This window comes from Heterodontus francisci, chromosome 3 (assembly GCF_036365525.1).
Source record: "Heterodontus francisci isolate sHetFra1 chromosome 3, sHetFra1.hap1, whole genome shotgun sequence".
Taxonomy (NCBI): Eukaryota; Metazoa; Chordata; class Chondrichthyes; order Heterodontiformes; family Heterodontidae; genus Heterodontus; species Heterodontus francisci.
The window spans coordinates 170228758-170252177 of record NC_090373.1 but is presented as its reverse complement, the minus strand read 5'-3'; the positions used below and the strand labels follow the sequence as shown (position 1 = coordinate 170252177).

The window sequence follows — 23420 nt, the reverse complement described above, 5'->3', positions numbered from 1 at the left end:
TCCACCACCATAAACATTCGCTCCCTCCACTATTGGCAGCCTGTGCACCATCTACAAGATGCATTGCAGCAACTCGCCAAGCCTCCTTCGATGGCACCTTCCAAACCCGCAACCTCTATCACTAGTAGGACAAGGGCAGTCGACGCATGGGACCACCACCTACCTGCAAGTTCCCCTTCAAGCCACACACCATTCTGACTTGGAACTATATCTTTTTTTTATTCTTTTCATGGGATGTGGGTGCTGCTGGCAAGGCCAGCATTTGTTACCCATCCCTAATTTCCCTTGACAACTGAGTGGCTTGCTAGGCTATTTTAGAGTGCTGTTAAGAGACAACCACATTTCTGAGAGTCTGGAGTCACATGTAGGCCAGACCAGGTAAGGACGGCAGGTTTCCTTCCCATAAGGACGTAAGTGAACCAGATGGGTTTTTACGACAGTCGATGATAGTTTCATGGCACCATTAATGAGACTAGCTTTCAATTCCAGATTTATTAATTAATTGAATTGATTAAGTAATTGAATTTAAATTCCACCAGCTGCCATGGTGGGATTTGAACCCATGTCCGTAGGGCATTAACCTGGGCTTCAGGACTACTACAGTGACAATGCCACTACGCTAACGTCTCCCTATATATCAGCATTTCTTCATTATTGCTGGGTCAAAAACCTTGAACTCCCTTTCCAACAGCACTGTGAGTGTACCTACCCCACATGGACTGCAGTGGTTCAAGAAGGTGTCTCACCACCACCTTCTCAAGGGCAATTAGGGATGGGCAATAAATGCTGGCCTTGCCAGCATTGCTCACATCCCAAGAAGGAATTTTTTAAAAAGTCAGGAATGGGTACCCTTTTCGCGATTCTCCTCTTCAGCCTGAGGGTTTTCATAGGGTCATCGAGTTATACAGCACAGAAACAGGCCCTTCAGCCCATTGTGTCTGAGCTGGCCATCAAGCACCTAACTACTCGAATCCCATTTTCCAGCACTTGGCCTGTAGCCTTGTATGCTATGGCGTTTCAAGTGCTCATCGAAACACTTCTTAAATGTTGTGAGGGTTCCTGCCTCTACCAACCCTTCAGGCAGTGCGTTCCAAATTCCAACCACCCTCGGAGTGAAATTTTTTTTCCTCAATCCCCCTCTAAACCTCCTGCCCCTTACCTTAAATCCATGCCCCCTGGTTATTGACCCCTCCGCTAACAGAAAAGGATTCTTCCTATCTAATCTATCAATGCCACTCATAATTTTGTATACCTCAATCATATCTCCCCTCAGCCTTCTCTACTCTAAGGAAAACAACCCGAGCCTATCCAGTCTCTCTTCATAGCTGAAATGCTCCAGCCCAGGCAACATCCTGGTGAATCTCCTCTGCACCCTCTCCAGTGTAATCACATCGTTCCTATAGTGTGGTGACCAGAACTGTACACAGTACTCCAGCTGTGGCCTAACTAGCGTTTTATACAGCTCCAACATAACCTCCCTGCTCTTATATTCTGTGCCTCGACTAATAAAGGCAAGTATCCCATATGCCTTCCTAACTACCTTATTTACTGTGCTGCTGCCTTCAGTGATCTATGGGCAAGTACACCAATGTCCCTTTGACCCTCTGTACTCCCTAGGGTCCTACCATCCATTGTATATTCCCTTGCCTTGTTAGTCCTCCCAAAAATGCATTACCTCACACTTCTCAGGATTAAATTTCATTTGCCACTGCTCCGCCCATCTTACCAGCCCATCTATATCATCCTGTAATCTAAGGCTTTCCTCCTCACTAGTTACGACATCACCAATTTTCGTGTCATCTGCAAACTTACTGATCATACCTCCTATATTCATATCTAAATCATTAATGTACACTACAAACAGCAAAGGTCCCAGCACCGATCCCTGCAGTACACTACTGGTCACAGGCTTCCACTCACAAAAACAACCCTCGACCATCACCCTCTGCCTCCTGCCACTAAGCCAATTTTGGATCCAATTTGCCAAATTGCCCTGGATCCCATGGGCTCTTACCTTCTTAACCAATTTCCCATGCAGGACCTGATTAAAAGCCTTAGTGAAGTCCATGTAGACCACATCAATTGCTTTACCCTCATCTGCACATCTAGTCCCTGCCTCGAAAAACTAAATCAAGTTAGTTAGACACAACCTCCCCCTGACAAAGCCATGCTGACTATCCCTGATTAATCCCTGCCTCTCCAAGTGGAAATTAATCCTGTCCCTCAGAATTTTTTCCAATAGTCTCCCTACCACTGATGTTAGATTCACCGGCCTGTAATTATCTGGCTTATCCCTGCTACCCTTCCTGAATAATGGCACCACATTCGCTGTCCTCCAGTCCTCTGGTACCTCTCCTGTGGCCAGAGAGGATTTGAAAATTTGTGTCAGAGCCCCTGCTATCTCCTCCCTTGCCTCACATAATAGCCTGGGATACATCTCATCTGGGCCTGGGGATTTATCCACTTTTAAGCCCGCTAAAACAGCTAATACTTCCGCCCTTTCAATGTTAATATGTTCAAGTATATCACAATCTCCCTCCCTGATCTCTACACCGACATCGTCCTTCTCCATAGTGAACACAGATGAGTAATCATTTAAAACCACACCTATATCCTACGGCTCCACACACAGATTGCCACTTTGGTCCCTAATAGGCCCTACTCCTTCCCTAGTTATCCTCTTGCCCTTAATATACTTATAAAATGCCTTGGGATTTTCCTTTATCTTGCCAGACAGTGTTTTTTCATGTCCCTTCTTCACTCTCCTAATTACTTTTTTAAGTACCCCCCTACACTTTCTATACTCCTCTAATGCCTCTGCTGTTTTCAGTGCTCCGAATCTGCCATAAGCCTCCTTTTATTTTCCTGATCCAATACTCTATATCCCTTGACATCCAGGGTTCCCTGGACTTGTTGGTCCTACCCTTCACCTTAATGGGAACATGTTGGCTCTGAACTCTCACTATTTCCTCTTTGAATGACTCCCACTGTAGACCTTTCTCTTTACTTTTAGTTACTTATTCAGAAGAGCCGGGGCGTGCACCAAAACCCGGGAGGAGCGAGTAGCCAAGGTACAACAAAGGTTGAGCATGTGGGGGCAGCGATCTCTCTCCATTGTGGGTAAGAACCTGGTCATCAGGTGCGAGGCGCTCACGTTGTTGCTGTACGTGGCGCAGGTCTGGCCCATACCCCACTCCTGCGCTGTGGCGGTCACCTGAGCCATTTTCCCCTTCACCTGGGGATCTAAAATGGACCGGGTCCGGAGGGACACGATGTTCAAACCTCTGGATAAGGGCGGGAAAAATGTATCCAACGTCGCCCTCATCCTGATGACCACCTTTGTGTGCGGCTGCATCAAGCTGTGTGTAGACCTCCAGTACACAAACTCCAAGTGTCACTACGTGCTGAGTTTCTATCTGTCCCCGGTGTTGTGAAGGATGGGCCTGGTCACATTGCCGCCGAACGCTCCATGCAGTTGGGCCGTGCTGTACCATCTATCCTTAGTAGAGCAGTTTCTGCGGGAAAACACCTTTGACCACCGGTCCATCAGGCAGTGGTCTGCACGGAATGTACTCAAGGCCTTACGGGAAAAGGAGACGGTGGATCCTGTCGGATGGTTCCCCGAGCAGACCGCCAAAGTCATTTGGCGGAATGCCTCATCACCAGAACTTTCAAACAAGCACCAAGATGTAGCTTGGCTGGTGGTGAGAAGGGCCCTCCCCGTCAGATCCTTCCTGCACGCCCGAGGTCTCGCCCCCTCCTCGCAATGCCCCCACGGTCGCTGTGGTGGGGAAAAGACGGTTGCCCACCTACTCCTGGAATGTGTCTTCGCAAAGCAGGTGTAGAAAGAGATGCAGTGGTTTTTGTCGAGGTTCATCCCAAGCAGCTCTGTAACACAGGAGTCTGTGCTCTACGGGCTGTTCCCAGGGACACACACCGAGACAAACATAAACTGCTGCTGGAGGACTATCACTTCGGTGAAAGACGCCCTTTGGTCTGCCCAAAACTTGCTGGTCTTCCAGCGCAAAGAGTTGTCCACGACCGAATGTTGCAGACTGGCACATTCCAAGGTCCAGGACTACGTGCTGAGGGATGCACTAAAGTTTAGGGCAGCCGCAGCAAAGGCTCAATGGGGTAAGACCACAGTGTAAGGTCCCCCCACCAAGCTGAACTGAGGGGCTGGATCCATGGGAAACCCCTCGAACTGTATCGGGAAAATTTTCATTTGCTGTGAAATGTAAAAATGTAATTGGCATGACAAATGTGAAATGGAAGGGTTGTGAAGCAACTCATGATTGTATTGAAGCAAACGGACCTCCTTTGCATTGTTTGTATTTTTTGACTTGGTGCTTTTTGAAACTGGTAATGTATTTTTTACAGATTTTTATGAATAAAGTATATTTTGGAACCCCCCACCCCCCCCCCCCCCCACCAGCTATTTAGAGTTATTCCCTAAAAGCAGTTACTCATCAACCAATTACCTTGCAGCTTTCCTGTGATGTCACTGTTGACTTATTTTCTTTTTTTCAAAACTCCGGGGCACCTGGACTGCTGTCCGCTTCCGGAAGGTAAGTGACTCGGCTGCGATCCTCGGGCTCTATTTATCCTCTTCTCTCGCTCGGTGTTCTCCCCGCAGGTTCGGCTCCTCTCCACTCCGCTCCGGGAAGAAAAGTGACAAGGCCGCGATCCTTGGGCTCTATTTATCCACTTCTCTCTCTCAGCGTTCTCCCCGCAGGTCCACCTCTCTCCGCTCCCGGAAACCACTTATGCATTTCAGCTATTGTCTTGGGTGAAATCAACTAACTGAGCACAGATCGGGAGTAAAGCTAGGATCTTCTATTCTGTGGAGTTTACTCAATTATTTGTGCACAATGCAAAACTAAACACAAAAAATAATAATTGCAAATTACAAAAAATGTTTCTGCTTAAGAACATTCCTTATTCCATTCTGTTGTGTAAAGGCACTGGTTGAATCATAACATTTTACTCACAACTTGCATTTATATAGTGCCATTAATATAGAAGAACATTTTCAAAGTGTTTCACAGACATAAGCAAAGAAAATGACACTGAGCCAAGAAGCAGAGATTAGGAGCAGATATTTTAAGGAGGGTTAAAGGGAAAAGAAGGTTGAGATGCAGAAGTACTTGGGGGGAATTCCAGTGTTCGGCTAATTAAGGCAACTGAAAGCATGACTGCCAAGAATGGGATAAAAGGAAGGGAGAATGTACAAGAGACTGGAGTCAGAGGAATGGGAAGAACGGGGGAGGGGTCTAGCACTGGAGGAGGATACAAAGTTAGGGAGGGCAAGCTCATGTACAGCATTACATACATGGATAAGAATTTTAAACTTGATGTACTAGAGGACTCGAAACTGAAATGAGTTCCTTTATGTTGTCTGATGCAACATAAATGAGATGCGTGGAGTCCAGTTGGTTGATGATCTCATACAGGTTTATTTACAGCTAGACTATTATATACAGTACAGAGCTAACTATTTATAGAACCTTACTCTAGGTGTAACAGTTGCAGAGTGACTCAGACTTATAGTCACATTACTGTGCCCTGGTACTTAGCCCATTAGCACACTAAGATCTTGAAGGGATATCACTCTTAAAGGCAATCATACAACAGAAACAAATGTAGGTCAGCTGCAGCACAGGGGACCAACAAGTGTGGCTTTGTGTGGGACAGGAGAATTTTCAATGAACTGAGCTGAATGGAGAATGGGAGGGGAGCTTGGAGAGCGGGTGAGGAGCTTCTTGAATTGGGATCAAGGGGCCAGGAAGCGGCAAGATGAGCTGAGAGAAGGCTTGTTCAAACAGAAACACTGGACAAGGGAGTGGTTTGGAGCTAGTGAAGAATAAGGGGCTGGATTTTACCTTAGGCGGATAGGAATTCGCATCCGATGTAGAAGTCGTGGCGAACCCGCTTCCGCCTAGCCCGGAGATCCGTCCCGCATTTTACGGGTCCTCAGGCTTTAACTGTCCCGAGGCGGGACTTCCACCTGCTTGAGGGAGGAAGTCCTGCTTCAGTGAGCTGCTGGCCAGTCAGTGGACCGGCAGCTCTTAGTCCCAGCAGTGCCACCGTGAGTGGTAGCCACTGCTGGGACTGCAGCCCAGCCGATGACATGGAGCCAGGAAGGAAGGTAAATTGGGCATGCCTCACCTGGGAGATCGGTCGTACCCTGGTGAGGATAGGGTGGTCGTTTGTGGGGGGGGAGGGGGGTTTGTGTCCCAGGGGTGGGTTGGGAGGTGGGGGCAGTCCACAACTGGGCACCCTGTGTCCAAATGCCATGGCACCCCCCGGCGCTTGGAAAGGCTAGCAGCTATCGCTGGGCGGCCTTTCATGTCCCCAGCACACCCGCTTGCCATGGGTAAAATATCCGTGGAGGTGGGCGAGGGCCCTTAAGTGGCTGTTAAGTGGCCACTTAAGGGCCTTGATTGGCCTCAGGCAGGCGGGCTGTTTCCCACCCCCCCGCAACCCCGCTCGACCACCGTAAAGTTGACCAGAGGTGGGAGCGGGGCGGCGTAAAAGTCAGCCCCAGGACTATGGCAGATTTGGCTTAGTGGGCAAGGGGAATGGGAAAAGCAGCAGAGGAAGTAGAACAAAGGCAGGGTGAATTTCATTAGGAATTCTTCTACTTGTCTAAGCTGTTTTTGTTGGGTTTAAGCAGCTTTTCTGCTGAATTTGCAATTGATGAAGGGGAAAAGCACCAGGAAATTTCCCCACTCCCAATGCATGGTCTCCTTGTTGGTGATAATGAAATTCATTAGCTCATCACATTTGTTATTAGAAGTGACGGTTGAAGTGGCGGTCGGGGAGAGAGGGGCTTAAGGAGGTGGATGGCACAGTGAAAAGAAGGCTGGGGTTTTTTGTTCTCCAGAATGAACCATGGAGAAGATACAAAGGCAATTTAGTCATGGAGTCATAAGAGTAATAATGGCACAGAAAGAGGCTATTCGGCCCATCAAGTCCATACCGGCTCCTTGTAGAGTGATCCAATCAGTCTCATTCCCTGGCTTTATCCCTGTAGCCCTGTAAGTTTATTTCCCTTAAGTGCTATCCAATATCTTTTTCAAATTATTCATCATCTCTACTTTCACCATGCCTGTAGGCAGCGAGTTCCAGGTTATTACCAATCACTGCATCAAAAAAGTTCTTCCTGACATCCCCCTGCATCTCTTGCCCAAGACTTTAAATCTGTGTTCCCTCCTCCTTGTACAATCAGTTAATGGGAACAGTTTTCTTTGTCTACCCTATCCAAATTCGTCATAATCTTGTACACCTCTATCAAATCTCCCCTCAATCTCTTTTTCTCCAAGGAGAACAACCCCAGCTTTTCAACCTACCCTTTTAAATCAAATCCCCCATCCCTGGAACCATTCCGGTAAATCTCCTTAACACCGTCTCAAGGACCCTCACTTGCTTCCTAAAGCGTGGTGACAAGAACTGGATGCAATACTCTAGTTGTGGTCTAATCAGAGCTTTATAGAGGTTCAGCATAACTTCCCTGCTTTTGCAGTCAATACCTCTACTTATGAAGCCCAAGATCCCATATGCTTTGCTAACTACTCTCTCAATATGTCCTGCCACCTTTAAAGATCTATGCACATGAATCCCCAGGTCCCTCTGTTCCTGTACACTCTTTAGAACTGTACCATTTAGTATATATATTGCCTCTCCGTATCCCTTTTGCCAAAATGCATCGCCTCACATTTCTCTGTATAAAATTCCATCTGCCATTTATCTGCCCATTCTGCTAGCCTATCCCCTGTTGCAACTGATTGGTATCATCCTCACTGTCTGCCACACCTCCAAGTTTTGTATCATCAGCAAATTTATAAATTTTATTCCATATTCCAATATTCAAGTCATTTATGTATATCAAAAAATGCAGTGGTCCTAGCACTGAACCTTGGGGAACACAGCTGTCTACTATCCTCCAGTCTGAAAAAAAAAACATTTACCACGACTCGCTGTTTTCTGTCCTTAAGCCATTTTTTTTATCCAAGCTAACACGGACCTTCCTATTCCATGAGCCTCAGTGTTGGTAACCAGACTTTTATGTCTTTGATACAAGCAAAATACTGCGGAAGCTGGAAATCTGAAATAAAAACAAGAAATGCTGGAAATACTCAGCAGGTCTGGAAGCAACTGTGGAGAGAGAAGCAAAGTTAACGTTTCAGGTCAGTGACCTTTCTTCACTGACGTGAAACGTTAACTCTGCTTCTCTCTCCACAGATGCTGCCAGACCTGCTGAGTATTTCCAGCATTTCTTGTTTTTATTTTATGTCTTTGTCTTTGTCAAAGGCTTTCTTAAAATCCACATAGACAGCATCAATTGCTTTCCCTTCATCAACCTTCTCTGTTATCAAAAAAAACTATTGGATTAGTCAAGCACTATCTGCCTTTTACGTCCACATCATAAGAAAGAATAATAAAAAAAAAATCCATGCTGTCTATCCTTAATTAACTCAAACCTCTTCAAGTGCCTGTTGATTATTTTCCTTGATTATTTTTTCTAAAACCTTACCCACCGCTGATGCTAAACTATCTAGTCTGTAGTTGCTGGGACCATCCTTAACACCCTTTCTTGAATAAGGTTGTCACATTTGCCACTCTCCAATCTTCTGGCACTTCTCCGGTATCTAGGAAAGATTGGAAGTTTATGGCAAGCCCTTTTGCTATCTCCATTCCCACTTCCTTTAGCAACCTTGGATGCAAGCCATTCGGATCAAGCCACTTTTTAAAAATTTGTTTCTGGGATGTGGGCATCACTGGCTAGGCCAGCATTTATTGCCCATCCCTAACTGCCCTTGAACTGAGTGACCATTTCAGAGGGCATTTTAAGAGTCAATCACATTGCTGTGGATCTGGAGTCACATGTCGGCCAGACCAGGTAAGGACAGCAGATTCCCTTCCCTAAAGGACATTAGTGAACCAGATGGGTTTTTGCAACAATCGACAATGGTTTCATGGTCACACTAGACTAGCTTTTTTTTAAACTCCAAGATTTGTTAATTAAATTCAAATTTCACCATCTGCCATGGTGGGATTCGAACCCACATCCCCAGAGCATTAGCCTGGGCCTCTGGGCTACCAGTCCATGACATTACAACTACGCCACCGCCTCCCACTTATCCACTCTAAGTATAGCCAGCCTTTCCAGTACATCCTGCCTGTCAATTTTCACCCCATCCATTACCTTTACCATCTCTGCTTCTACCAATATTTTGTCAGCATCCTTAGTAAATATCGATACAAAGAACTCATTAAGTATTCTAGTCTTGCCGTGCGCCTCTAAGCAAATATCACCTTCTTGGCCCTAATAGGCCCCACGCCATCACTGACTACCCACTTACTATTTACATGCTGGTAGAAGATTTTTGGGTTCATTTTTATGTTAATTGCTATTCTATTCCCATATTCTCTCTTTACCAGTCATATTTTTCTCTTCTCTTCCCTTCTCAACTTATTGTATTTGGCCTGGTTCTCACTTGAAGAATTCACCTGACATGCATCATACAGCATTTTTTTGTTTCATCACATTCTCCATCTCCCTCGTCATCCATGGAGCCCTGACTTTGGTTCCCTAACCTTTCACCCTTTTTGGAATGTACCTAGCCTGTACTTGAAATATCGTCTCCTTAAAGATCACCCATTGTTCTATCACGGTTTTTCTTGTCAATCTCTGGTTCCATTTTAATCTGGCAAGATCCCCTCTCATCCCATTGAAGTTAGCCTTCTTCTAATTAGAAGTTCTACTTTAGATTGTCCCTTGCTCTTCTCCATTGCTAATCTAAACCTTATGATACAATTGTCACTCTTACCCAAGTGTTTCTCCACAGGCACTTGGTCTGCCTCATTCAACAACACCAGATCCAGCAATGCATCCTTTCTAGTTGAATATACTGGTCAAGGTAGTTCTCCTGAACACATTTCAGAAATTCCTCGTTCTCCTTTCCCTTTACTCTAACATTATCCCACTCGATATTTGGGTAATCGACGTCCCCCAAATCACCACTCTAAAGTTCTTGCACATCTCTGATTTCCCTGCAGATTTGCTCCTCTCTCTCTCACTCATTATTTGGAGTCAGACACAACTGAATTGAGCTGATCATGTAGCCAGAATGCCTGACACTCACTTACCAAAGCAAATCTTCTATGGGGAGTGTCGGTCTGGGGTGCGCTCTCATGGCGGGCAAAGGAAGTGCTTCAAGGACACTCGGAAGGCTTTGCTTAGGAGTTTTGAAATTGATCCTAGTTCCTGAGAAAAGCTGCCCCAGGATCACTGCATCTGGCATAACCAAATAAAAAAGGGTGGCGCCTCCTTCAAAAGCAAGCACATATCAGAGGCAGAGAGAAAACACAATGAGAGGAAATCCGAAGCCAGCAGCTCGTCCAAAAATCAAACGTCTGCGGTATCCTGCCCTATTTGCAGCAGAGCCTCCTGGGCGCAAATCGGGCTTAGCAGTCACCTACGTACCCACTGGAATCCGACCAAACACCCCAGATGATGTACATGATCATCTTCGTCTGGAAGGATGAACAACATTTGGAGGCCTACAGAATATCTCCAAAGGCATAATCATCTCCTTTTTGCTTCTCAACTCTCACCAGATGGATTCTGTCTTTGCCCTCTCCAGGTCATCCTCTCTTTCCAACACTACAATGTCTTCCCTCATTAGTATTGTCACCCCACCTTCCTTTTTTCTTTCCCTATCTTTTCTCAACTTTTTGTATTAAGCATTTAATCCTCACCATTTTTAAGTTACATTTCTGTTATTTTGCCACTACATTGTATTCCCACATGGCTAATAGTGCTTGTAGCTCACAAATCTTATTCACCATTTACTAGAATAGCACCAGAGATGAGGTACTCCAGTTCTGTGGAGAGACCCGAGAAGCTAGGATTGTTCTCCTTGGGAAGAGAGAAGGTTAAGGGGAGATTTATTACATTTTAAACATTTTTATTTCAGACTTCCAATATCCACAGTATTTTAATTTGGTCTTGCAATTTAGTAGAGATGTTCAAAATCTGGAAAGAGGACAAGGTCATTGGGGGAGCTAAGAATTAATTTAAGAGCATTCTTCTAGTTTGTAGCTTTGCATATGCCATATGCTGTGGGTTTTCCCTCCTGTCTTGAAGTATATGCAAATCTTTAAACTTGAAGATCAAAACCTCACAGATTTACGCATAATCCTCTCAGAAGGTGTGAACTGCTGCTTCAGAGGGAATTGAACTCAGTGCATATGAATGGAGTAGACACAATAACAGAAGCACAGATTCTACTGCAGCTGGAGATAATTGTCCAGCAATGTTTCCTGCAACATTAGGCTTCTTTTGTAATGATATGCGATCCATGATAGCATTACCTGTTCAAATGCCCCATACAGCCGGAAACAACGTGAAGGTTAATTCTATAGGATTCGATTAGGGTTGCACAATTCTTCCGCCCCCAATATTGGCTATCCCTTGCACACGGGGATGATTGTCTTCCATGAGTCTGAAGATGACTGATGAGATGGATTTGGAATTTATGGCATGTAGGGCATTTGTTGCCATTTGGGATTCTGATCGTGTATTATTAGTTTGGGTCATGGCTTATTCTTTTCACCGCTCTCGGTTTTCCTCTTCATTTTGTCGTCGTTGGGTCTCAAAATGCTAGAATCCTTCCCAAAGGCTCTGCCTCCTTCTGGTTTGGTCCAGGGCGATGGTCTCCCAGGAGCTCATGTCAATGTTGCATTTCTTCATGTTGGATTTCAGCACATCTTTGAAGCACTTCTTCTGTCCTCCTCTGGTGCATCTTCCCTGACTGAGCTGGGAGAAGACGACCTGCTTTGGGAGCCTGGTATCTGACATCCGAACTATATGACCAACTCAATGAAGCTGATGGCAGATAATCATAGCCTCAATGCTTGTGGTGTCTGCTTGTGAGAGGACACTGATGTTGGTGCGCCTGTTCTCCCACATGATATGCAGGATCTTCTGCAGGCAGCATTGATGATATGACTCCAGTGCTTTGAGGAGCCTCCTATACATTGACCATGTTTCAGCCCCACGCTGTAAGGTAGGGATCACAACTGCAAGGTAGACCATGAGCTTGGCTTCAGTTTTGATGTCGCGACTTCAAACATTCACTTCCTCAGGTAGCCAAAGGCTGCACCTGCAGATTTCAGGCAGTGCTTGATTTCTTTGTCAATATCACCCATCTCTGAAAGATAACTTCCAAGATACTGGAAGTGTTCCACATTTTCAGGCACTCATCATGAATCCTACTCAATGGGGCTGGGGCATGTGCATTTGGAGCCTGCTGATGGAGGACTTTGGTCTTCTGAATGTTCAGTTTAAGTCACATCTTCTCGTCTGCCTCAGTAAATGCATCGACAATTCTCTGGAGATCTGTTTCCGACACAGCACTTACTGCAGCATCATCAGTGTATTGGAGCTCAGTGACTGAAGTCGGGGTGGTCTTAGTTTTTGATTGGAGTTGCCTTTAAATAGTTTACCATCCACCGGGTTTCTCTTCCACCCTTACCACAGCTGACAGTAGCAAACTAAACCCAGACTGCAAATTGAACCTGGGCTCTTCTGGTCCATACGGCTCAGTGCTATCGAAGGCCTGCTCGGGTCTGCAAATGAAACCCGACCCGAGCCAGACAGAACCACATCCAACCTCAGCCCGACCCATCCCGAGTCCTTTCATTTTTTCCCGTGACCAACCCGACCACCGAATATAATCAACTTGATTGAAGGAGGTTGTGCTCTACCTTGGATGGAATTGCTCACTGCAGACTAGTGCGGAATGTTTCCCGCCTTCACATCCTGGCTGTCACTGTGTCCGACCTGGCCCGATCTGACCCGAGCCCGAATGTCGAACCTGGAAAAGCGACCCGACACATGTCGTCAGATCCCGTCGGGTTCGGGTCGGGTAGCCATGCTGTAAGTGCTATACTAGAAGATGCCTTTACTCTCCAGGCATACACTGTACTTTTATAATGTGAAGAATTTGATCTTTGGTGTTTTGTTTAACCAGTAGATTAGTGGTGCATCTTTGTCACACAGAGAAGTGCCCAGATTTTTTAGTCAGCTTTTACAGAGCGATCCTGCCTTGAACAAAATGTGTCAAATTCCAGTGAAAGAAATATTTCAATACAAATCAGAGAGAAGGGTGACCAAACTGTATGGTGTGCTGGCGAGACTGCATCTCAAGTGGTGGGCCCAGTCCGAGTCACCGAGACACAAGGGGCATATTTATGCATTGAAGGGAATGTAGAAAATAAAAGCCTTTATTCCAAACAAAAAATTACTGCAATTATATAAGGCCTTGCTGAGACCACACTGTGTACAGTTTTGGTCTCTTTACCCAAGGAAGGATGTGCTGGCCCAAGAGGAAGTGCAACAAAGTTTCAACAGTAATAAAAACAAGAAATGCTGGAAATACTCAGCTGGTCTGGCAGCATCTGTGGAGAGAGAAGCAGAGTTAACGTTGCAGGTCAGTGACCCTTCATCAGAACTGGTTCCTGGGATGAGGGGATTATTCTATGAGGACAGATTTATTAAAATAGGTCTCTATTCATTAGAGTTTAGAAGAATGTGAGGTAATCTCACATGATGGGGTAGATGCTGAGAGGAACACAAACAGGAATCTAGAACACAGAGGCACAACCTCAGGATAAGGGGTTGGCCATTTAAGGCCGAGATGAGGAGAAATTTCTTCACTCAAAGGGTTGTCTATCATTGGAGTTCTCTATCCTACAGGGTTATGGATGTTTAGTCGTTGCGTATATTCAAGATAGAGGTCAATAGATTTCTGGAAACTAAGGGATATGGGGATAGTGCAGGACTGAACAGCCTTCCCCATCTTTAATTATCTTATAAACTTATAAACAGCTCTTTTTTCTTCTAATTCTTTTTCCTTTCCTTAGGGCGGTGACTCATCCTAGTTATACTTACAGCCCTCTGGTACTTCATTCTTTACATGTGAGCTTAGATAGCAGCTTCCTTTATACTGGAGTTGCACTGTGCACGTGTCGCTGTCTGAGGCTAACGCAGTCAGCAAAGTAAACTCGCTAAATCTGCCGGGTGATCGACCCAGTAGCAAATAGCAAATCGGGAATACAAACTAGAAAACTCCCTGAACTGTTGGGTCGGTTAATCTCAGTAAGGTGGCAGGAAGGGAGTTGCAATCAGCTATGATCTCATTGAATGGTGGAACAGACCCGAGGGGCTAAATTAGCTCCTGCTGTTCCTTCATTTGCCTTCGTCTCAGCATCCCTGTGTTGGGAGATGGAGGACATCAGCCATTGTTCCCATGCTCAGTTGCTATTCAGTGGTTGTGCATTGATGTCAGCTGAAGACAGGATTGGGTATGCTGGGATGAGCCCCCCACATCACCTTCTTCTTGGGCAATGATATGCAGAAACTTGTGTGGTGGTGGGGGGGGGGGGGGGGGGGTGGCGGATGCGTAGGGAGAAATCACCACCTCCACCCCTGCCCTTCACTCCCCCAACCCAGTCTCAGTCTGTTCCCTCCTGGCCCACTGCATGCAAATGGTAGCAGGGATTAGGTCCCAGGTCCCAAAAGATTTTCCTTCTTTCCAGCCCTGTTACCACCGTTTGCCAAGGCCACCATGCGCAAGGTGGTGGTGGGCCCCAGGAAACTGCAGTAGCTGCTGTCAGGTGCCCCCCATGGTGGAAGAGGGCCTTGAAGTGTCTTGGTTCACATGAAAACAATAGCTACTTGGACAGGCTACCAAAGGGTACATGGAACTGTACCTGAGCAAAGAGCCTCACGAATGGGAGAAAGGTGGGGTGGGCAGGGGTAGTGACTGGAAACTGTCAAGGAAGGAAAAGCAGAGAAAATGTGCAAAACAAAACGTGGAAATTCCAAGTGAGGTGATAACAGAAGAAAGTACACAATGAAAAGTGGACATTGGTTTAGCAAATCTGCTCCTTCTAAATAGGCGAGACACAAATTTCACCACCCTGGACTTTAGTCAACTTATTAATTATTATTAACCTACAGAACATGAATAAGCACAGATAATGTATGAAATAACCATGGCTGACATTTCTCCTTGAGTTTCAGTGAAATTAGCAAAATTCCAGGAAGCCAATCTGACATTACCAAGTATACTGTTCAACCTTGGACACTGGCACAAGTCCAACCTTCATATGCCTTGCAGTCTTGATTTTTTTAAAAGAATAAACAAGAGGCTAGTCATTACATATAAACAAATTAAAACTCCAAATAGGGAGAAACAAAGCCAAGGTTCCTCCTTTTTTGGAAGCCTTCTTAAAGAGAAACAAATTGCAGTGGTTTCCATGTTGGTGAGGCTATATGGGTAGATTTTAAACAACTCACATCCTCCTGGGTTGGAGCTTTGCTCACCAGGAGCATATATCAGTAATTCAGATGGTCAAGGTCAACAGGTCCCGCAGGATATTCCATACAGAAATCTTGCAATGTCTGCTTACCTACCTATCTAGATTCTCTATGTGCTGTCCTGCAAAGCTCTATGCTAGAGAATGTGAATTCATAAGGTGTACTCCTAGAGTAAATTCTCTTAACATGACAATTAACATGTAGTCAAATCAATTTCATGGTTGTGGATAATTACATCAGAATCAATGTGGTCATGGGGAGGGAGGATAATTGGGCAAACTGAAAATGAGAGCAATGCTGTCCTCAGCCAATATTTGGCTAGCTCTTTTACTAAACGCATTAATCAAAACAGCAGTAACTGACTGGAGTCTATTCCATGCATGTACTAATCTGTTGAAAAAAATAAAACTCATTTGTTATTGTCATACTAGAGAGTTAGATTTGTTATATATAATGATTAATTTAATGTACTTCTAAGACAAACGTACAGAACAGAAATTCTACTGACAAAATACAATGATTTAAGACTCTTGTGGAGAAAAATAATTAATGGCCTGGTCACTGTACTGATAATGCATTTTAGTCTTGTTAAATGCTTTTCAAAAAAACCTTATATTAATGACTTCAGGCTCTGCAAATGATGATAACCCTGCCAAAATGTAGGAACGTAATTAAGTCACTGATAGAGAAGTAAAATGCAGAATTTTGTAATTGAGATTATCAATAGTGTAATAGGAAAATTAAGAATATTTGTTATTCTTGTTGCTGCTTTCAACATCAAGACAGAAGATAATGACATTTTGATAAGCGTGCAAGTTATCTTTAAACACGAATTTCACTGAAGCTAATTATAACCAAAAAAATGTTTTGATAACATAATACTGCCTAATGTGATAGTTAGGATTAATGATTTGTTCATAAGCAGAAACTGCTAAGTTTACAACCTCTGCAACTTTTTATGGTAAGTTGCAGCAGTCGGTAGCAAGTCACCCCACACACTGTGTAAGGGCATGAGTTCAGAGCATTTGCTGCGAGATGTTGCACCATGCCAAAGAATTGCCCAAAAGATGGTTTCTGATTCACTGGGATCATAAAAATAACACGCCAAGAACAGAACTGGTGAGGGATTCAGGTGTTTTAACTTGAAGGGGAGAGGTATTAAGATACTTTGCAGAACCTTTCACCAAGATAGTAAAGAGGTTAGACAGTGTCCACGAAGGACAGGTTGGTACATGGTCTTTGGCAGCAACAAGTTTTATGGCCAAAGAGCCTTTTCTGAGCCAGGTTCAAATCCAACTCTAGACATATGAACATATCATTGAGATTGGTACTCCAGTGCAGCACTGAGGAGTGTTGCACTATCGAGGGTACCGTCTTTCAGATGAGATGTTAAACGAGCCTCCATCTGCCTTCTCAGGTGGCAACACAAACTTGTATTCCTCTAGCTCCTCTTAGGCACTTCACAAGAGTAACTAGCGAACAAAATTTGACACTGAGTCATTTATGGAGATGCTAGGACAGGTGACCAAAAACTTGGTCAAAAAGCTATGTTTTAAGGAGTGTCTTAAAGGAGGAGAGGTAATAAAGCAGAGACGTTTAGGGAGGGAATTCCAGAGCTCAGAGCTGCTGAAGGTACAGCTGCCAAAAATGAAGAAAGAAAACTGGGGATGCACAAGAGGCTGGAGTTGGAGGAGCGCAGACATCTCAGAGGGTTGTAGGGTTAGAGGAGATTACAGAGATTGTCATACAGGCCCCCACCTGCCAAGAATGAGGCACATTGGTTTTGTCATATGAACACTGATTTTGAACTGTTGTTGGAGCGAGGAAAATACTGGTTGAACAGATCAACTGTGGCTGGAAAAAATATTTGCATACTAACTGACGCTGTAGACAAAGGACCTCAATGCAGCCCAGCCTCTACCAGTCATGGATGAGCTGGACATACAGCCAACCAAATCGGAACTCAGTGATGCCATTGATTCCCTAGCCAGCGGAAAAGCCCCTGGGAAGGACAGCATTACCCCTGAAATAATCAAGAGTGCCAAGCCTGCTATACTCTCAGCACTACATGAACTGCTATGCCTGTGCTGGGACGAGGGAGCAGTACCCCAGGACATGCGCGATGCCAACATCATCACCCTCGATAAAAACAAAGGTGACCGCGGTGACTGCAACAACTACCGTGGAATCTCCCTGCTCAGCATAGTGGGGAAAGTCTTTGCTCGAGTCGCTCTGAACAGGCTCCAGAAGCTGGCCGAGCGCGTCTACCCTGAGGCACAGTGTGGCTTTCGTGCAGAGAGATCGACTATTGACATGCTGTTCTCCCTTCGTCAGATACAGGAGAAATGCCGTGAACAACAGATGCCCCTCTACATTGATTAGATTAGATTAGAGATACAGCACTGAAACAGGCCCTTCGGCCCACCGAGTCTGTGCCGAACATCAACCACCCATTTATACTAATCCTACACTAATCCCATATTCCTACCAAACATCCCCACCTGTCCCTATATTTCCCTACCACCTACCTATACTAGTGACAATTTATAATGGCCAATTTACCTATCAACCTGCAAGTCTTTTGGCTTGTGGGAGGAAACCGGAGCACCCGGAGAAAACCCACGCAGACACAGGGAGAACTTACAAACTCCACACAGGCAGTACCCGGAATCGAACCCAGGTCCCTGGAGCTGTGAGGCTGCGGTGCTAACCACTGCGCCACTGTGCCGCCCTTTCATTGATCTCACCAAAGCCTTTGACCTCGTCAGCAGACGTGGTCTCTTCAGACTACTAGAAAAGATCGGATGTCCACCAAAGCTACTAAGTATCATCACCTCATTCCATGACAATATGAAAGGCACAATTCAACATGGTGGCTCCTCATCAGAGCCCTTTCCTATCCTGAGTGGTGTGAAACAGGGCTGTGTTCTCGCACCCACACTTTTTGGGATTTTCTTCTCCCTGCTGCTTTCACATGCGTTCAAATCCTCTGAAGAAGGAATTTTCCTCCACACAAGATCAGGGGGCAGGTTGTTCAACCTTGCCCGTCTAAGAGCGAAGTCCAAAGTACGGAAAGTCCTCATCAGAGAACTCCTCTTTGCTGACGATGCTGCTTTAACATCTCACACTGAAGAATGCCTGCAGAGTCTCATCGACAGGTTTGCGTCTGCCTGCAATGAATTTGGCCTAACCATCAGCCTCAAGAAAACGAACATCATGGGGCAGGATGTCAGAAATGCTCCATCCATCAATATTGGCGACCACGCTCTGGAAGTGGTTCAAGAGTTCACCTACCTAGGCTCAACTATCACCAGTAACCTGTCTCTAGATGCAGAAATCAACAAGCGCATGGGTAAGGCTTCCACTGCTATGTCCAGACTGGCCAAGAGAGTGTGGGAAAATGGCGCACTGACACGGAACACAAAAGTCCGAGTGTATCAGGCCTGTGTCCTCAGTACCTTGCTCTACGGCAGCGAGGCCTGGACAACGTATGCCAGCCAAGAGCGACGTCTCAATTCATTCCATCTTTGCTGCCTTCGGAGAATACTTGGCATCAGGTGGCAGGACTATATCTCCAACACAGAAGTCCTTGAAGCGGCCAACACCCCCAGCTTATACACACTACTGAGTCAGCGGCGCTTGAGATGGCTTGGCCATGTGAGCCGCATGGAAGATGGCAGGATCCCCAAAGACACATTGTACAGCGAGCTCGCCACTGGTATCAGACCCACCGGCCGTCCATGTCTCCGTTATAAAGACGTCTGCAAACGCGACATGAAATCGTGTGACATTGATCACAAGTCGTGGGAGTCAGTTGCCAGCATTCGCCAGAGCTGGCGGGCAGCCATAAAGACAGGGCTAAATTGTGGCGAGTCGAAGAGACTTAGTAGTTGGCAGTTAAAAAGACAGAGGCGCAAGGGGAGAGCCAACTGTGCAACAGCCCCAACAAACAAATTTCTCTGCAGCACCTGTGGAAGAGCCTGTCACTCCAGAATTGGCCTTTATAGCCACTCCAGGCGCTGCTTCACAAACCACTGACCACCTCCAGGCGCGTATCCATTGTCTCTCGAGATAAGGAGGCCCAAAAGAAGAAGACAAAGGACCATTCCCTGACACATCCAACACAAAATTGATGTTGATCATTGGACAGTGAGGGGGGTGGGGAAGCACATCCCAGGGCCTGCTGGGGTGATGCAATCCACAAGGGCCAGGACTGGTTGGACCAGCTGGTCACATGACTAACTGGCTGTTCCCGGGTCTTTTGAACTAGCCACAGAGAGTTTGAACTCTGAAAGACTGTTTGGTTCTGGACTGAGAAAATCTCTCCTGTCTGCTCCCATCGCTTTCTCACAAGTCTCGGAATCCAAAGAAGTCACATGAACCCCAAGAGAGAAAAGTCTCCTACAGCAAACAAGGTTTAAGAAGAATACTGGGCCCCAACGAAAAGCAAGATCTACCTACAATCAAGGACTCTACAGTGAGCTCAAAGAACCGTAAAAAAAACTCTCAGATATTGCCTCAAACTTTTCAACTTTATTTTTTTTCTGCTCTTTTCTGTCTCTATTTGCATGTGGGCATCGTGTATGCATGCTCGCGTGGGTGCATCATGTATCCGTAGGCATCAACCGAATTTGAGACTAAGTTTAATAAATTTCAACTTTTCTTCTTTAAAACTAAGAAAGCCTGTTTGTGTTGGTTTCTTTGCCTTATAATTGGAAAGCGGTGAACAAGGACTCACCAAGGGGGAGCTAAAAACACAGTGTTTAAAATTAAACCCAGTTATGGTAAAACCAGGTGAAGGCTGAAAGGGACCCCTGGACACTTTTCTCGCCTGGTTGTAACAAGATAGAGAGGTAAGTATGTGCAGGGGTTTGAAAGCAAGATTGAGAACTTTAAAATTGCGGCATTGCTGGATGTGGAGCCAATGAAATTATCAAACACAGGGGTGATGGATGAATGGGACTTCGTTACGGTTAGGATTTGGGCAGGAAAGTTTTAGAATTTTTAAAACTTAGAAATTTTAGAATTTAGAAAGTTTTACTATTTCAAAGAAGTACAGGGATGTTCTCCTGGCCAATATTTATCCCTCGACCAACATCACCGGAAGAGATGATTTGGTCATTACTACGTTGCTCTTTGTGGGACCTTGTTATGTGCAGAGTGGCTGCCGTGTTTCCTACATTACATCAGAGACTACATTTCAAAAGTATTTAATTGACTGTGAGACTTTGAGATGCTCGGTGGTTGTGAACGGCACAAAATAATTGCAAGTTTTCTGTTTTGGAATAACACTTTGATTTGCAACTTCCTTTTACAAAGTTGTCACATTCTGTTCCAACCCCAATATCTTGTTATTCAGTTAATGAATAACACTTTGTTACTCCACAATGAAGAGTGTATTTTCTTTGGTGCAAGATGTTGCAGAATTTAGTGCCAATTAATGATTATATTTTATAGGTTTTTTTTCTCCTGTATTTATTTCTGAGTTTTTCTTACTGCCATCACAGGCTAGATAACACCATTTCCCGCTGAATCAATTGGCTGAATCTTGACTCCCAAAAACAGGTGGGTTGGGGTGACGTTGGAGATCAAAATGCAAAGGTTTCTTGAACAGGAACCGAAATTGAACCTGGTGTGGTGTGGGTGACCAATCGCTCATGAAAAGCTGGTTAGTCATTTAAATATATAATGAAGCTGCGTGCCTTCACTTTAACCACAAGCAGCTGAGTTTCCCAGGCCTTGGTGAACCTGGGCTGAATCCATGAAGCAAGTGCGTTTACAGCATTCCTTGTGAGCCAGGAGGGGCAGGAGTGTTTCTCCAGGTCCAACAATCTGACCTATACAAACCCCACATAGCAATCTGTCGGCTGCCCATCGATCGCCATCAGACCCCTCCCCCCCCAACAACCACCATCGGGACCGCTCCCCCCACCTGCACCCCCATACCACCACTGGACTCCTAACCCTGCAGGTGGGAATCCCCCCCAGAACCCACTCTCCCAATACACCTACCTGCTCTCCTAGGCATCAGCCTTGTGAAGGAGGCTTCCCACCCTAAAGGCCTCCAATCTGTCAGTCAATCAGACAGCCCATGGGCAGGAACCCCAAAGAAAAAAACATAAAGGAGTCCTGCAATAAATTCGGTAGGACATTTGGGAAATCGCTCCCACAGATTCTTACTCCAACAGGAATCAGCACCGTCAGGAGAGAAAAGTTAATTAACAAAAAGAAAATGTAATGGATATTTCCTTGTCCTCATCCTCTTTATAGGGCATGAAAATGGGGGAATTAAGTAAAAAAAATGGAATTAAAGTTGCTAATTCAGCAGTTGATCTCATAGCAGCAACCCCTGCACCGAACTCGCCTCCCAGCTAAAATCCAGACAATATCTCACGGTGCAGGGGTTTCTAAGTCTCTTTTTTCCTGCAGTTTACAAAAATAAATACTTTTAAATAGCACTGAGGCTATTGGGAACCCTTGCTTCATTGCGATTAATGGCTCATAGTATAGTATTTTCACTAAAAACTTTTAGCAGCACCCGTATTGTTTCAAAATAGAAGGCTGTTATGAAAATTATTCTCAATTTCCCCCTACCACCCTGTAATTCACTTGGCAAAAGCAGCAAGTAACTGAGTTACACAGACTAGAAAGATCCTAGACCCTAGACTTAACTTACAAGCTTTTCCCGAGTTAGCTGATTTCAGCTGTGGGCAGCAGGAACGATCGGCCTCGGTATCCCTTGGGTAGGGAAGGGGGAAAAAAAATGGTCAAGGTTTACTCCCTCTTGATCGATAAGCAACAACCCCTGCTGGAAAAGCAGTTTGTGGACATTGGGTGTGGAAAGGATTTGGCTCAACTCTGATAAACCCCTCCTTACCATTTTAGAGATGATAGACGGCTAGATGGAGAAGGCAACAAAGGGGTGACAGGCTCCCACCGCAGGAATCAGCACCATCAGGAGAGAAAAGTAAATTAACAAAAAGAATAAAATATTTAATGGCTACTTCCTGGTCCTCACCCTCTTAAAAAGGCATGAAAATGGGTCGGTAAAAAAAAATTAATTAAAATTGATAATTCAGCAGTTGTGTTAGTACTGCAATTCTGACTCTAATGGTATTTAGCATCTCTATGTCAGTAATAAAATTCATCCCTATGTTTGTTACTTTAAAAAATGTTTCTGTTTTTAAAAAAAACTTTGAAACACTAGCAATTGTTCACACCTTCTCTGCATGGGTGTGTCGATGGAAAATGTGCTGAGTTTACTGCAGCTATCCCCACCACAATTGATTTGACTCTGCCCACAGTAGTTTACCCAAATCAGCCCACAGTGAGGACCAAAGGCTACAGTGAGAGAATAGAACAGTTATCTGAAGGATCAGCTGGTATGATCTAGAATCCCAGAGCAAACCTGACTCCTTTAGCAAGGCTGTTCGGAACACAAACGGGAAGCAACGATGTTTGCAGAGACTTTACTCGTTTTCAGAAAGATGCAAATTGTAACTGGTGCCTCAGGCAACCGTGCGGTGCGGGCGGCATAAAATACACGGAGCAATGCTTCAATTGCCTTACCTGTAACATAACAACATTGTCACCTTCAAAGGTTACGAATACATCAGAATCACATTTCAGGCCAGGGATACGGTTCTCCATCATATAACCCTGAAAAAAGGCAAACAAGCAGCTTGAGTTTATATGACACGGATAAACATTAGACAGCAAAATGCAGCATAATTTTGTGAAACTAACAAACTCAAAAACACTGATTGACAGAGTGCTTTAGTCAAACTCTGTCAAGTAAGAACACAGGTACAGGGAAGGCAAACAGGGTTTTGTTCTGTAAGTTTAATTATCCCCCTTATATAAAAATCTTTGTATTATGGACTACTGCAGCAACAAGATTGCAGGCAGACAACCTGTCATCCATATCTCATCAGTCTTAACCCTCAGTGTACTGCTGATAAGTTTAATCACACAGCTGCAAGACTCTGCAGTTGATGATGAGCTTATTTTGCTCGCAGCAGGCCTTTTC

At 45.1% G+C, this 23420-nt stretch overlaps 1 protein-coding gene across 1 annotated transcript in view; it reads right to left on the bottom strand.

The window, feature by feature from the left end:
• Window positions 1–23420, bottom strand: part of acoxl (acyl-CoA oxidase-like) — a 437923-nt gene that overhangs the window by 73997 nt on the left and 340506 nt on the right. The window contains exon 13 of the mRNA XM_068027531.1: window positions 22961–23050. Coding sequence (XP_067883632.1) covers window positions 22961–23050 — 90 coding nt within the window. The remainder of the gene's footprint in view (window positions 1–22960; window positions 23051–23420) is intronic.